This window comes from Mauremys reevesii, linkage group 3, assembly GCF_016161935.1.
Source record: "Mauremys reevesii isolate NIE-2019 linkage group 3, ASM1616193v1, whole genome shotgun sequence".
Lineage (NCBI taxonomy): Eukaryota > Metazoa > Chordata > Testudines > Geoemydidae > Mauremys > Mauremys reevesii.
This window is the reverse complement of record NC_052625.1, coordinates 99535784-99551835: the sequence shown is the minus strand read 5'-3', so window position 1 is coordinate 99551835 and position 16052 is coordinate 99535784. Positions and strand designations below refer to the sequence as shown.

General features: G+C 41.2%; 1 protein-coding gene and 1 long non-coding RNA gene across 5 annotated transcripts in view; one reads left to right on the top strand and one right to left on the bottom strand.

Annotated features, from left to right (window-relative positions):
- UST (uronyl 2-sulfotransferase) overlaps window positions 1–16052 on the top strand; it is a 276031-nt gene that overhangs the window by 199449 nt on the left and 60530 nt on the right. For all 4 annotated transcript variants that reach the window (XM_039532953.1, XM_039532954.1, XM_039532955.1 and 1 more), the window contains exons 6-7: window positions 12573–12670; window positions 14680–14837. In XM_039532953.1, the coding sequence (XP_039388887.1) occupies window positions 12573–12670; window positions 14680–14837 (256 nt within the window). The remainder of the gene's footprint in view (window positions 1–12572; window positions 12671–14679; window positions 14838–16052) is intronic.
- LOC120402368 overlaps window positions 4346–16052 on the bottom strand; it is a 70989-nt gene continuing 59282 nt past the window's right edge. Inside the window, exons 3-4 of the long non-coding RNA XR_005597191.1 lie at window positions 14396–14473; window positions 4346–4465 (exon numbers count right to left, since the gene is read on the bottom strand). This is a non-coding gene — a long non-coding RNA (uncharacterized LOC120402368). The remainder of the gene's footprint in view (window positions 4466–14395; window positions 14474–16052) is intronic.

Here is a 16052-nt window from a genome sequence, read left to right as displayed (position 1 = left end):
CAATTTTTGGAGTGGAGGTGGCCCAGCTCTGCAGGGTAATTCTAATTAAAGACAAGTTATCCTCTACTGTGAAGTAAGCTAAAGTTCCATGTGTCCACAAGTCCAAATGTTTCTCCCATCAGCTGATATCCCTGTTGCTCACAAAAACATAACTCTAGTCCTCTATTTTGACTGGAAGATTTGAGGGTGCGATAAAAGGATAAATAACATACAGTGCCTGGAAGGCATTGGGTTGACATTTTAAGACAATACTCTAAACCTATCAACCTGAAACGATAGGAATCATGACTGCCCCCTTAGTTGCAGAGAGAGTCTTGAACTTGGTCCAGTGTCTAAGTACAAACTACTCTTTTGAATGCAAAGATAAGATGACCCAAAAAAAAGTTAATCAGTGAAGACCTTCCTCTTTGGAGATCATAGTTAAGGGCATCCGAGACTTGCCAAGTCTGAAGGCTTTTATCATGAGTCCCACAGCTGATATTTTTTTGCAACCTGCTCAAGATCACCGGAGCATCACAGCCAGTCTTTGTTGGGGCTTTTTGCCCTTTTCAAAGATGTCTGACATCTTCCATTGTTTTCACTGAGTAAGAAGCCACGTTGGCCTCTTTTTAGATCGTTGCCCCATGTTCTCCATGGATTGAAACTCTGTATTGGTACTATCTGTTTTATTTCTTTCTCACTTTCTTTGCATCTGTGGGGAGATGGGAAAGGAGGAAGTGGGAAGGGCTTAGGGAAATGAGAGTAGTGGAAGGTGAGGAGGCTGTAGTGAAACTAGGATTTTTGATGCCGCTAGAAATTGGTTCCCTGCCTTTTTTTTTTTTTTTTAAACATTCATGTTCTTCCCAGCTACAAGTATCCACATTTTCAATTGGAAAAGTCATGCTGGCAGCAAATAAATGCCCTTTTTAAAATGAAAAATCAGTCTGAATACAAAAATTGGTGATAAATGTCCAATCATGTAATACTCTAAAATGGCCATTCCAAACAAAAGTCCTGTGGCACCAAACCTGCATTTTGTGTGTTCATGAAAAGTGACAACCATTCTGTTTGTGAAGAAGAATTTCCTGCTAGAGGGGAAAAATAAAAAAATGAATGTTAACGTCTTCCTTTTTAGGAAATTGTTTTTTCCACATTTGTGTAATGTTTACATTTTTTAATGTAAAGAAAATAATTTCTCAAAGAAACCTTTACCTTTTCCTTACTACTTTCTACTTGCTTCCTCTCATCTGCCTGGGCTGACTTGTTTGAAGGCTCCAAATTTGTTCTTTGCTGGACTTCTTGCAGTGCGGCCACTCAGATCAGTAATCCCGGGGAAGAGCAAATGGGCCATGTTTTCACTGAGTGGCACTTAATGAGCATGAGTCTCTGCAAATCAGAAGGCTAGAACTGAGAGAATATTGCAAAAAAAACCTGTGAACATTTGTTTAAATAGATCATATAAATTCACTTGATCTTTTTATTCATTTTTTCAAGCTTCTGTATGTGATATTTTTTGTGAGAACATCTGCAGAAAGTCTAGTGAAGACATACAAATGTAAGCAGAGTCAGAATGAGCTCTACCCTGACATCTGGTGGTGAGATGTGGAAAAGGACTTCAGGGGCTGATCTAGTTTGCATGGACACACCTACCCTGCCTAGCATGAAGGGACTGCTTGCCCAAATAGTCACTTTGGCTGCTGTGGGACCCCTAGTCTCTTTGTTATCAGGGCAGGAGTAATAAAGTGGTGTTATCCTGGTTATGGAATCAAGGACAGTAGAACTGTACTTGGCATTTTATGACGGAGAGACTCGCCCTCAACTAAGTAGCACTTTCTAGGCAAGGGTTCCAAAGCCCAGCAACCCAAGAGAGGTTGGGGACAGGTATGTGTACCTGGTAGTGAGGGCACTTTCTGAGGGTCTGAAACACCACTTTGACGCCTCCTCTCTCCACTGTGTAATAACAGAGCTAATTTTGACTCCATTAGGAGTCTTGTTACATGCTGCACAGCTGAAATCACTTATTCCTAGATCTAAGCATTAGACCCACTTTGGTTCTGAGTGCACCAGCATTGGGGTCCCCCCACTAACAGTTGAAATCACTGAGAGCTGTGTTAAGTGGGGAGGGGCTGAAGACATATTGGTGAGCAGCTAGCAGGACACCTGGGAGAGAGGCACGGCCAGCAGTGAAGAATGCAGCAGAACCCTGCGGAGAGGCATGGCAATCAGCCATCAATCCAAGCAGTGGAGCATGTAAGATGCCTCCCATACCTTCCCCCACTTCCCCCCAGGCTGGGAGGTAAACTCTGCAGATGAACTTCTGAACTCTGGGGGCTGCACTGACCAAGGACAGAAACTGTGGGAGGGGTGACTTTTGGGTTACTGAGGGGAAAAGGATACTGCCAAACTTACTTGGGGGTGGGTCTTTTGCTCATGGTTTGTGTTATGAATCCTGTTTGTCATGTTTCCCCAACATAATGTCGCATTGTTTCCCTCCTTTATTAAAAGGCTTTTGCTACACTCAGACTCTGTGCTTGCGAGAGGGGAAGTATTGCCTCCTAGAGGCGCCCGGGGGGTGGTATGTAATTGTCCCAGGTCACTGGATGGGGGCTCAAGCCGGTTGTGCATTGTGTTATTGACACGGAACCCCTAGATATTGAACCCAGCCCTTGTTGCTGCCAACTCTGATGGGCAGAAGGGTTACACAAACATGTTAGGCCCCAATCCTTCAAGTTGCTCCACACTGAGCCCCACTGATTTCTGAGGGGCTCTGCACAAATGCAGGGGGACACCTGTATGGGGCAATTTGCAGGATTGGGAACATAGAATCCAAAGGATTTGTGCAGCCATCTCGAAATCTCAGTGATTTCCATTCTCCTCTGTGAAAGCTTGTCATCCAGACAGAATAGAATTAATACTGTGTGACTTCACACACACCTAATAACAGTCAAAATAAATTGTTAGCAAATAACTTATTGACTGAATGTGTTCACAGAGAGCATGTGAACAACTGGGAATAATGAAAATCTGTCTTTTTGCAAACAATCAACTGAGGGTGAAATTCACTGAATAAACTATTTCCTGAGAACAGACTGCCCAGTCCTACGTGTTCCACAGAAGGGCTTCTGTTTTGAACTAATCTTCAAACAAGATGGCTAGGGACAAGGGTGTGATTCAAATGAATTGGCTCTATGGGGTGTTTTTGTTTTTCCTACATGCTGCTGCTAAGGATCCCTAAAAACTTTCCAAAGAACATTGTTCTAATCCTTCTATGTGGGTTGTTTTACTGCACTCATCACTATGGTAACTGAGTGCCTTACAAATGTATTAGTGAACAGAAGATGGATATTTCAGTTCCCCTCTCTCTCCTTCATTCTCTAGATACTGTTGTTTTTTAAATATGTGATTTAGGTCAGTTTGGGGGAAGGCTAAATTGAAAGACTGATAATGAGTTTCTTGTGAGCATTTAAGAGACCCAGGATTAAGGAAAACACTTTTCAACTGCTATCAGAAATGTGATGGAGGGGGATTTGAAACCTAAAACACTATGGTATTTCTGGGAAGCTGTTTTAGGAGCTATACATTACTGGATACTTTCCGTAAGAAAAAATATATATTTTAAAAGTTGGGGGATAGGGAAGAACAGATTAAAAGAAATATGAGTGAAAATAAAGATTATAAAACAAATCCCATCTCAACTTTGTCTAGGGTTTGCTAAAATGTAAATACACTTGCCTTTACAGTATATGGTGCTTCTGATAAGGCTTGGTTCCTTCCTTGCTAATCACTTCCTTGTTGTTTGTACATTTCAACTTGTTAATAATGTGAAAATATTTACCTTTGGTGTAAGCCCCTGGAAAAGGTGAAGTTTCATAGGGAAAAAGGGCCTAGCACCTCTCCTCTGATCAGCTTCTCAATGGAAGGGAGGCAGAGACCTGTAGAAGTGCCACTCCCCAACCCTGTCTTTCCTCTATAGAGGTGACAAGGAGTCATGCTGAAGGAGCCTCTTGCAACCTTCTTGTATGGGACTGTGTGTGTGTGTGAGGAAGAACCATCTGTTGCACCTCCAGTCATGGAGTGAGGAAGACTTTTCACAGATGTTCCCTCACAGCCGCATGAATAAGGGAGGGACCCTTCAGATATTCTAGGGGCCACAGTCGCCTAAAGGTAGGTTCCAGTTACAATGAAACTTCAGTTTTCATCACAAAATTAAATTACTCTGTACTTGGAATGATTTCCTGGACCTATTGGCAGTCTACCTAGAATCATGATCATATTTTCAGTCATTTGTTCAGCTGCCTGAAAGATCCTTTGTTTTGCACAGATGACAAAAGACTGCAACTGCATCTTGTAAGCACACTCACTGAGAGCTCAGTTTTATCCCCCATCCCATTCATGAAACTTATACAGGAGATGGTTAGATCCCATGGTCTTCAGATGATACCCAGGGCTGCATCGCCTTCACTTCCAACACCACCTTCAAGGGTGCCTAAATAAGATAAAAATCTAGATGAAAACTAACTGGCTGAAGCCAAACCAAGGCAAGAATAAGGTGGTGGTGATGGGGAAGAGAAATTTTTTGTGGAAAAAGCCAAAACTATAACATTGCCCTCAGTCGAGGCATCTAGCTTTCAATCATTGAAGTGGTGCACAGTCTTCGAGTACATCTAGGCTTCATGTTGTTTCTGAATAACTCTTAACCAGTGGTGCAAGTAGCAATCATTTCTTGCTGGTACGCTGCACTCCTGGGAGGGACACAAAGGGGGGGGGGCACGTGACCCCTCACGTGACTCCTCCCCTCCCCAGGATCCACATCCATCCCACGTTACCTTGGGGGGCTCTGTTCTCCTCCCACTGTGCCGGAGACTTCTGCTGTACAGACCCCAGGCAGGAGGACTCAGGAGATGCAGCTGCGTGGAAGGGCTAGGGGGTGGTACAGCTGTGCTGGGGGAGCTGCTGGTGCAGGGACGCCGTGTGGCTCCACGTTCTGCTCGTTTTGCTGCTGCAGTTCCCAGGAGAGCCCTGAACCGCAGGGATATCCCGGGAATCGCAGCGACGAAAGGAGCAGAACATGCAGCTCCTCTGGTGCAGCTGCTGTACTGCCTCCAGCCCTTCCACGCAGCCGTGTCTTCTGAGTCCTCCTGCCTGAGGTCTTTACAGCAGCCCCACCAGAGGACAGGGCTGTGGGCAGTATAGCAGCCATGCCGGAGGAGCTGCCGGCGTGGGGCTGCCCAACAGCCCTACATTCTGCTCCTTTTCCCCAGGAACCGAAGTGGAGAAAGGAGCAGAAATTGATAAATATCTACTGGTACAGTGTACCGTACCGTACCACTGTACTTGCATCACTGCTCTTAACTCAATAACCAAAGTAGTCTTATGAAACTTGGGTGGCTAAAAAGCAATGCCCCTTTCTGATTAATGCTACCTGGCCACAGCAGTCTGCACATTCATCACCCTAGACTCCACTGCTGCAGTTTATTGCAATTCTGGATAAATATGATTGCCATGAAGAATCCAGATGATACAGGGCATCCAATACCTGATCTTTTTCTTCAAGGGCCTCGGTGACCTGAACCTCTCAACTATATCAAAGATCACTTCTCTTTCTGTCTGTGGTCAGGATCTTCCTGATTAGCTACCTCTATCCAACAGAGCTGACTATGTAGCATGCATCTCAAACATACAGAGGATTGGCCTTTCGGGGCAGCTGTCCTCAGTCTGTGGAACTCTCCTCTGCTAATTATCTGGATGATCAAGGATCTCTCTCTCTTCAGGATGAAATGTGAGACTCATCTCTTTCCCTTTCTATCAATAACTAGCATAGAGGTGGAGTGAAACAAAAAGGAAAAAGAAAAAAAATAATCTCATGGTAGTCACTTTCACAGAGTCACACACGAAAAGAAAATAATTGGTTGTTGTTTTAGGGGTTTTTTTCTGACTGACTCCTAACATCATGGAGATTTGTATTTGCTCAGATACTGCACTAGTGGGTGTATTAAGAAATACCTACAGAGACTTACTTCAGTGCCAAAGTGAAATGGTCAAATCATCATGATTGAATGATTTTCAGTCATTTAATTACCTTGTTGACAGAATAACTAACTGCAACATCTGAAGAGTGCTAGTCAGGTCATTTAGCACTGGCTGCATCACGGTGAATGGGACAGAACATTGTTAAATTGTGACCTGGTCGGGTTATAGGCTGAGGCACTAGCTTCTTACCTCTGGAATCCGGTTTGGATATTGAAATGGCTTTGAGGGTTGGTCTCTAGTGGACATTTCTCATTCTCAGAAAACACCCACAGTCTGGCACAATTTAGTACAACTGGCAGCCATTGGAGGGGCCTCACACCAGAATAGCATTGGTTTCTAAATGTTTGGCTGGAGTTGCATTGGCAGTGCTATGTGAGGAAGCTTGCATAGCATCTGCTTACCATATGGCGCACTCTAGCTAGTGTTACTAGTACCCTGCATTCATTAGGAAGGACCAAATTCTGCCAGAATTTGAAAATGGAAAATGTTAAACTGATTAAATGGAAATTCATCATCTTTACTTTATATGGCTTTGTATTAAGATGCCCAAATCCTTACTTGTGTGACAAAGTTCCTCCTGTACCTTGGTGGGTCCTGCGCTTATTGGCAGATTTGCTCACCTCACAGATTCACCCTGTGGGTCAGGAAACAGCCCAGAGACCTTCCCCTCTGGTAGAAACCACAGTCCAAGTCAATTCCTCCTGTGTTTGATCAGGAGATGGGAGGTTTGGGGGGAACCCGGGCCTGCCCTCAACTCCTGGCTCCAGCCCAGGGCCCTGTGGACTGCAGCTGTCTAGAGTGCCTCCTGGTACAGTTGCGCGACAGCTACAATTCCCTGGGCTACTTCCCCATGGCCTCCTCCAAACACCTTCTTTGTCTTCACCACCGGACCTTCCTCCTGATGTCTGATAATGCTTGTACTTCTCAGTCTTCCAGCAGTATGCCTACTCACTCTCCGCTTCTTGCATGCCTCTTACTCCCAGTTCCTTGCACGCACTTCCTCTCCTCTGGCTCCCTCTGGCCTGACTGGAGTGAGCCCTTTTATAGCATCAGAGGGGCGTTAATTAGAGTCAGGTGCTTAACAGCCTCACCTGACTCCTAGCAGGTTAATTGGAATCAGGTGTTTTCATTAGCCTGGAGCAGGCCCTGCTCTGGTCACTCAGGGAACAGAAAACCGCTTATCCAGTGGCCAGTATATCTCCCTTCTATTACTCTGCTGTTCCCAACTGGCCTGGGTCTATCACACTTGATATACATTGAATGAAATATTAAACACTGACTGATTAAAATCATACTTATGCAGGGTTAAAGCTATGTATTATAGTCATTGAATCGCCACAAAAATGTCTTAGTAACTTGTGATAACATACAATAACAGTCTTCATTCAGTAAATCTTCATTACACTTGTATTTGGGAACCTTCATTCAAACCACTACCCTGACTTTATGGTATCATTGGAGCAAGGTAGGTATTTCTACAGCCTTAAAAAGTAGGAAATCGTACCTTTCCTTCTTTCATTTTCTGTTTACCTGTTGAGCAATCTTCTGAGCATTCATGTTTACACTTTTTCTCCATCACCATCTGATTGTTCAGAACCATCCAGGCTTGAAGAAAGATATGCCTTTTTTTTTTAAAGTGTAGTTGTACTTAATACATGTCACGTGAGATTGTCAGGATGTGATGGTCAATTTGACCCACATATAAACACTGAGCAACAAACATTTAAAAAGCAGTTAGAGGATTGTGAGGTTTCTTAGTAGAACAGAAAAATTTTCCTTGGCTATTCATAATAAGTATGATACTGTACTGTTGACTAAAGAACTGTATTGAGAACAGCCTTGTAAGCAGGAGCGGTCACCACTGACTGGGAGTGCTGACTGGTTTTTCACATTATTTTATTTAGTTTCCTTTGACGGTTATGTGTCTAGTTGAAAGACATTTATTTAGTTCACCACTTCCTCTGTGGACCTTGTGACGCACCTTCACTTCACATTTGTTACCTTCGGTCTTCATTTGGAAATACATACTGGTTATATTATAAATAGAGTCCCACCCAATTATATTCACAAGTTACAGTTTACCAGGAGGGCATGGAAAGATGTCATTTTTCTCATTTGATTATGAGAGAAGGAAAGGCAGTTTTCATAACTTGCAGTAGATTAATGGGGAAATGGATAGAAAAATATTTCTAAGACACAAGTATCTATGTTAAAATATAATTCTTCATTATTTAAAGTCTTTAGGATCATTTAATATGTTAAATAGAATCTGAAATTTCTATAATATTCAGTTTAGGTTCATTTAGGATTAACAAGCTATGAGAATTTTGAAGTCCAGATTTTTTTTATCCTAAGTGTTACCTACATTGAGAAAAATAAAGTACTTTATCTACCACTAATGTTGAGATTTTACACAAATCAAGAAATTCCAAATTATGCTATGGAAACCCAACTCCAGCTGCTTTCCTTAGATGTAGTGTTCTGTATTACTGGGTATATAAAAGTGAATTCTACTGGTATGGAGAAACCTTAAATGCTCATAGTTTTAAAATTGCAGAACTGATTTCATTCAGACACATATAGCTTATCCCTAAGGTCTCTGTGAGTCTTCTGTGTTTAAAATTTCTGTTTGGGATATATGAGGAAAGTGTTGATTTTTTGTTTTTGTTTTAATATACATAACTTTGACCCGGCAAAACCAACTATCTTCATTCTTTCAAAAATTCCTTTCTGAGTTGAGAACAAGCATACAAAAATTCAGCCCTGTCCCGCAAAAAAATAGCTTGACAGTTTAACAGCAAGTGAAATTGAAAGGGTGTTAATTAGGGCTGTCAAGCGACTAAAGAAATAATCACAATTAATCGCACTGCTAAACAGTGATAGGATACCATTTATTTAAATATTTTTGATGTTATACATTTTTTAATAAATTGATTTCAGTTACAACACTGAATACAAAGTGTACAGTGCTCACTTTATTTTTATTACAAAGATTTGCACTGTAAAAAACAAAAGAAATCGATTTTTTCTATTTCCCCCATTACAAGTACAGTAGTGCAATCTCTTTATCATAAAAGTTGAACTTACAAATGTAGAATTATGTACAAAAAAACTCCATTCAAAAATAAAACAATGTAAAACTTTAGAGCCTACTAATCCACTCAGTCCTACTTCTTGTTCCGCCAGTCTCTCAGACAAACAAGTTTGTTTACATTTGCAGGAGATAATGCTGCCTGCTTCTCATTTACAGTGTTACCTGAAAATAAGAACAGGTGTTTGCATGGCACTGTTGTAGCCAGCATCGCAAGATATTTACATGCCAGATGCCCTAAAGATTTGTATGTCCCTTCATGCTTCAACCACCATTCCAGAGAACATGCATCCATGCTCAATAACGATCCAAAGCAGTGCGGACCAATGCATGTCAGAGTAGGCCCATTACTCAATGAGGGGGGAAGACAATAACAGAAAATGTGGATGTGGCAGAAGTGCTGAATGACTTCTTTGTTTCAGTTTTCACCAAGAAGGTTGGTGGCGATTGGACGTCTAACATAATGAGGTAGGATCAGAGTCTAAAATAGGGAAAACAAGTCAAAAATTACTTAGACAAGTTAGATGTCTTCAAATCACCAGGGCCTGATGAAATGCATCCTAGAATACTCAAAGAGATGACTGAGGAGATATCTGATCCATTAGCAATTATCTTTGAAAAGTCATGGAAGACGAGAGACATTCCAGAAGACTGGAAAAGGGCAAATATAGTGCCCATCTATAAAAAGGGAAATAAGGACAATTCGGGGTGTTACAGACCGGGCAGCTTAACTTCTGTACCCGGAAAGATAATGGAGCATATAATTAAGCAATCAATTTGCAAATACCTAGAAGATAATAAGGTGATAAATAACAGTCAGCATGGATTTGTCAGGAACAAATCATGTCAAACCAACCTGATAGCTTTCTTTGACAGGGTAACAAGCCTTGTGGATAGGAGGGAAGCTGTAGATGTGGTATATCTTGACTTTAGTAAGTCTTTTGATACTGACTCGCATGACCTTCTCATACACAAGCTAGGGAAATGCAACCTAGATGGAGCTACTATAAGGTGGGTGCATATCTGGTTGGAAAATCGTTCCCAGAGAGTAGTTACCAGTGGTTCACAGTCATGCTGAAAGGGCATAATGAGTGGGGTCCCACAGGGATCGGTTCTAGGTTCTGTTCTGTTCAATATCTTCATCAGTGATTTAGATAATGGCATAGAAAGTACACTTACAAAGTTTGCGGACGTTACCAAGCTGAGAGGGGGTTGCAACTGCTTTGGATAGGATAGGATTAAAATTCAAAATGATCTGGACAAACTGGAGAAATGGCTGAAGTAAATAGGATGAAATTCAATAAGGACAAATGCAAAGTACACCACTTAGGAAGGAACAATCAGTTAAACACATATGAAATGGAAAATGACTGCCTAGGAAGGAATACTGTGGAAAGGGATTTGGGGGTCATAATGGATCATAATCTAAATATGAGTCAACAGCGTAACGCTGTTGCAAAAAAAGTAAACACCATTCTGGGATGTAGTAGCCTGGAGTATTGGAAGCAAGACACAAGAAGTAATTTTTCCGCTCTACTCCGCGCTGATTAGGCCTCAGCTGGAGTATTGTGTCCAGTTCTGGGCACCACATTTCAGGAAAGATGTGGACAAATTGGAGAAAGTCCAGAGAAAAGCATCAAAAATGATTAAAGGTCTCGAAAACATGACCTATGAGGGAGGATTGAAAAAATTGGGTTTGTTTAGTCCGGAGAAGAGAAGACAAAGGGGGACATGATAACAGTTTTCAAGTACATAAAAAGTTGTTACAAGGAGGAGGAAGAAAAATTGTTGTTCTTAACCCGAGGATAGGACAAGAAGTAATGGGCTTAAATTGCAGCAAGGGTGGTTTAGATTGGACATTAGGAAAAAATTCCTAACTGTCAGAGTGGTTAAGCACTGGAATAAATTGCCTAGGGAGGTTGTGCAATCTCCATCATTGGGGATTTTTAAGAGCAGGGGACTGAAATAGATGACCTCTCAAGGCCCCTTCCAGTTCTATGATTTTATGTTCATTTTCATCATCTTAGTCAGATGCCACCAGCAGAAGGCTGCTTTTCTTTTTTGGTGGTTCGGGTTCTGTAGTTTCCGCATTGGAGTGTTGCTCTTTCAAGACTTCTGAAAGCATGCTTCACACCTCGTCTCTCTCAGATTTTGGAAGGCACTTCAGATTCTTAAACATTGTATCAAGTGATGTAGCTATCTTTAGAAATCTCACATTGGTACCTTTGCATTTTGTCAAATCTGCAGTGAAAGTGTTCTTAAAACGAACAACATGTGCTGGGTCATCATCCGAGACTTCTGTAACATTAAATATATGGCAGAATGTGGGTAAAACAGAGTAGGAGACATACAATTCTCCCCCAAGGACTTTAGTTACAAATTTAATTAATGCATTATTTTTTTACGAGTATCATCAGCATGGAAGCATGACCTCTGCAATGGTGACTGAAGCACAAAAGGGCATATGAATGTTTAGCATATCTGGCACATAAAAATCTTGCACTGCTGGCTATAAAAGTGCCATGCGAATGCTTCTCACTTTCAAGTGACGTAAATGTAAACAAACTTGTTTGTCTTAGCGATTAGCTGAACAAGAAGTAGGACTGAGTGGACTTGTAGGCTCTAAAGTTTACATTGTTTTGTTTTTGAGTGCAGTTACGTAACAAACAAACAAAATCTACCTTTGTAAGTTGTACTTTCATGATAAAGAAATTGCACTACATTACTTGTATAAGGTGAATTGAAAAATACTATTTCTTTTGTTCATATTATTTTTATTACAAATATTTGCACTCTAAAAAAATGACGTGAGCACTGTACACTTTGTATTCTGTGTTGTAATTGAAATCTATATATTTGAAAATGTAGAAAAACATCCAAAAATATTTAATAAATTTCAGTTGGTATTCCAGTGTTTAACAGTGCAATTAAAACGGCAATTAATTGCAATTTTTTTAGTTAATCACGTGAGTTAACAGTGATTAATCGACAGCCCTAGTGTTAATAGGAGAGTAACTAAAGGTCTGCACTTCCTATAACTATAGCATGCAGAAATGTCATACCTATACAGTGATTATGTAGATAGACTGTAATAATGGTGTTAATAAATTGATGCTTAATCTGGCTATGTTCAAAAACAGTCTCATACCAAAGTTGTTCTTCAGTATATTTTAATCAAAGGGTGTGAAGTTAAAACCTTGCTTTGAAGATGTGTTCACTGCAACAGAATAACAGCATGATGTTGCAGCAAGATGTTGTGATGCTCACAGAAAATTTTTCCTATGCTAATGAAATTCAGAAATGTTAAATATCCTGCAAGTTATTCTTGAGGGATTTAAGTGTAGATTCAGAGCAGTCAAGGCTACACCATGAAGTATGGGAAAACTTTACTTAGGTGGGAAAGAGAAGAGCACATTTTTATGGAGGTGGTGAGATACAATATTTAACCTTGTTTTCCTTTCGTTCTCCCTAGGATATTAATGTATGTATTCTTGAAAACTACCCTGAATGTTCCAATCCCAGGTTATTTTACATCATACCGTATTTCTGTGGACAGCATCCAAAATGCAGGTAAATGTATATCACACATACCTGATTTCTGTACAGCAATAGACATTAAACACTTGCCAATAGTTACCACACAGAGTGGTATCAGAGAGACAACAGTTGTTCCCTATGGTGAATATAGGGGAAAACATGACTCGTGAAAGTGTGTGGTAACAGTATGTATTTATTATGAAACAATATATATAAGGAATTTTTTAAGTGGAGGGTGTAAATTTTGCATTTTTTTCTTTGAGTACGCACTATAATTAGAGCTTTGTGTGCAAATGTGAAATAACATAAAATAAAATGAAAAAGAATGTAAACTACATAAAATCAGAATTTAACCTTCAGCGGCAGCTCCTGCAGCTTCTGTCTAGTGGGGATATGATGGAGGGGTGGCTGACCCAAACCCATGCACCAGATTGCACTGCAGAGAGCTAGGCCCAGCCCTGAAGGACAGGAGCCTCCACTGTGGGGTGGGTGCAGAGTGATCTTGCTCTGCAACCCCACCAATGGCCTCCCAGCTCTACCCCCCCAGGGGTAGGACTCAGCCCCACCCACCCAAGGCTTCCCTCAGAGCAAGGACCTGACCCTCCGCCCCAGCCTTCCTTTCATAAGGTCATATTCTGCAGCAGTGGTGTCCAACTTTTTCAGCCGGAGGGTCAAACATACTCTTTCAAAATGGTCTAAGAGCCACTATCAATAATTTGGGACAGATTCTTTGTCCCATGCCACTCCCTTCGCACTGCTCAGTCCCCAGTGCGCATACAGCCTCAAAAGCAAAGCCTATGCCCCCACTTCTTGTAGCCCCTTGTGCAGGGCATGTGTCAGATTGGGAAAGGGGAGTGGTTCAAGTGGGCTACAGTCCAGCTGTCCCTAAAATGACATATGGTCCCTACAGAACTGTTGCCAGCTTGTGCAAGTTGGAGCAGCTCCCGGGCTGATTTACCCTGCACCTGAGCTGGGATAGAGAAAGAAAGAGACAGAACCAGTTTTTGGATCTCATCTTATCCCACTTTTCCCCTGCCCTGGAAAGCCTTTCGTAGCTGAGAAGGTTGGACACCACTGCTGCAGAATATGTGCTTATGAAAGAAAGAAGCGCTCTGACTGCAGGAAATGCAAGTTAATGTTACAAAGAATTATGGGACGTACCCTCAACTGCTGTAAATCATTGGAGTCCATGGGCCTACATCCCTTTATACCAGCTAGTGTGAACCTTTAGGTAAATCTGCAGGCCTACAGCAATACTGATCATTTCAGAAAGTATAAGTGGGTAAGTGGTGGTGAAAACTTTCCACTCTGAGAGGGGCCAATAAGTATTTCTGGTGGGCGTTATTAAAAACATGATACTATCACCCTGCAGTCATTGCAATATCACAACATGCGCCCACTGTCCAGACCATGAGAAAAGTATAGAAAAAAATAAAAACACGGTCTTAACAAACATGAATGGAAAGAATAAAAATAGGCAAAGTCTCTGTAAAGAAAAGGAAGACCATGTAAGCTACATATCTGTAGGAAGCAATAAGCTCTGCTGTACATTATCAAAATAACTTTTTTGTCACATGCTGTGAATTTTCTGAGCTGATACTGTTTTATGGGTGAGAGGTTTGGAACTTCTCTCAGTGAAAGCTATCTAGAGAATTTAGTAGTACTGTACTGTATCTAACTTAATTATAAAATAGTCACGTTTTTACATGCTAAACTGCTTCTATATGATTCATAATGAGCTTTGGAAGCCACATATACCTTTCCATTTTTCCATTTTCTTTCCAGATCTTTTTCCATCTGATCATAACTCCAGTATCACAAAGCCCGCTTGCAAATCTATGAGAAAACATATATGAGCATATTTGAGTCAGGGAATCAAGATGCTTTCTTAACTTCGTATAAATTTCCCAGTGGGAATGTGTGTGAGGTTTTCCCCACTGCTCCTTCCACCATAATTTTTTTTCTAGCAATTATGTTCTTCATTTGAATTTCCAAAGCAAACACACCATTTAAAGACTTTTTTTTTTAAATAATCCTTAAAGGGAGCCTGGAGAATGGGCCCTCGAAAGAGCAAAACTGAACGTGAATGAAAATTTCCTGCTTGTGGGGATTCTGGAAGAGCTAGAGGATGTGCTGCTTTTACTGGAAAGATTCTTACCTCATTATTTCAAAGATGTGCTCAGCATCTACAAAAACCCAGGTAACTTTCCTGTTACAAGATCACGCTTTATAGAAACTGTTGCAAGATGCCCAGAGCTGTTCAAAGGTTAGGTGTTGTCTCTTAGCCTTTCAATAAAGAGAGGATTCCCTTTTTTGGGGAGAGGATTTGAATGGTAGGGGTGAGCCTTTACACTTTTATCTCTTAGATGCAGAAGAATATGAAGTTGACAGTTTCGCTTATCCTCCACTAAATGTGGTTCTAGTGAGGCAAAGCAAAAGCACTGCCTTTTAAATTAGCTGCTTGTAATAAGACAGATAATGCAGCTATTTAAAAAAAATAGTGCAGTTGTTAATTTGTTGTCATGTCCTATGCAGTCATGGAGCTATTTGTAATTAAAAAAAAAATAACAAGAAGGAAGAGAATTGTATGTTTGTGAGAGCGGCTCCTGTCTTTGGGCCAGATGCTCTTTCTAGTTTATTGGAGAGTGGAAAGGAGCGGGGTAGGACAAGGGTGTTGGAGCAGTGGGGACGGAGACAGGGAGCAAGATGCTTCTTAACTTTATGTAGATTCCCGAGTGGGGATCTCTATGAGGTTCTCCCCACTGCTCCTTCCTCTTTAAATTTTCCCTTCTGTGGTTTTCCCCAGTCAAAGGGAGTAGTGTGTAGCATTGTTGGGAGACAATGCCTCCTGAAGGAAGGGGGCAGGGAAAGCTAGCAAGCAACAGAGAGGGTTTTACTTTTCATAGTGATGCCCCTGAGATCGACAAAGGTGATGTCAGATTACCCCAGATATCCTTGAGCTCCATACCACCACCCTTCTTTGTATGACAGTGACTCTTTGCCTTGTGAGGGGACATGGTCCAACTCTGAAGGTGCATACGTGGCGAGATCTTGGTACGTAGTTTCCTCTCCCGTGTCTTGCTACGTGAGAGCAGAATTTGCCTATCTTTCCTGCGCAGATATTGTAGGATAATGCCATTTACTAGCATCCGTCTCTTTTGACAATGTTCTTCATGCTGAATTAAATTTCATTTCATTTTAATTTTTAACTATATTTGTTAACACTGAAGAATAAGTGAGCAGAAACTTCCTTGTTAATACCCTGCTTCTCTTCTCAACTTACTCCTTGTGCACAGATATGTTTTGTTTTCATTGTATTTATTCCTAAATTGTGAGTAAGTTTGATGCTCATGAATATAAGGGCTAATAGAACCAAACAGAGCTAAGAATCATGTAGGTAAATACTATGTAAGAG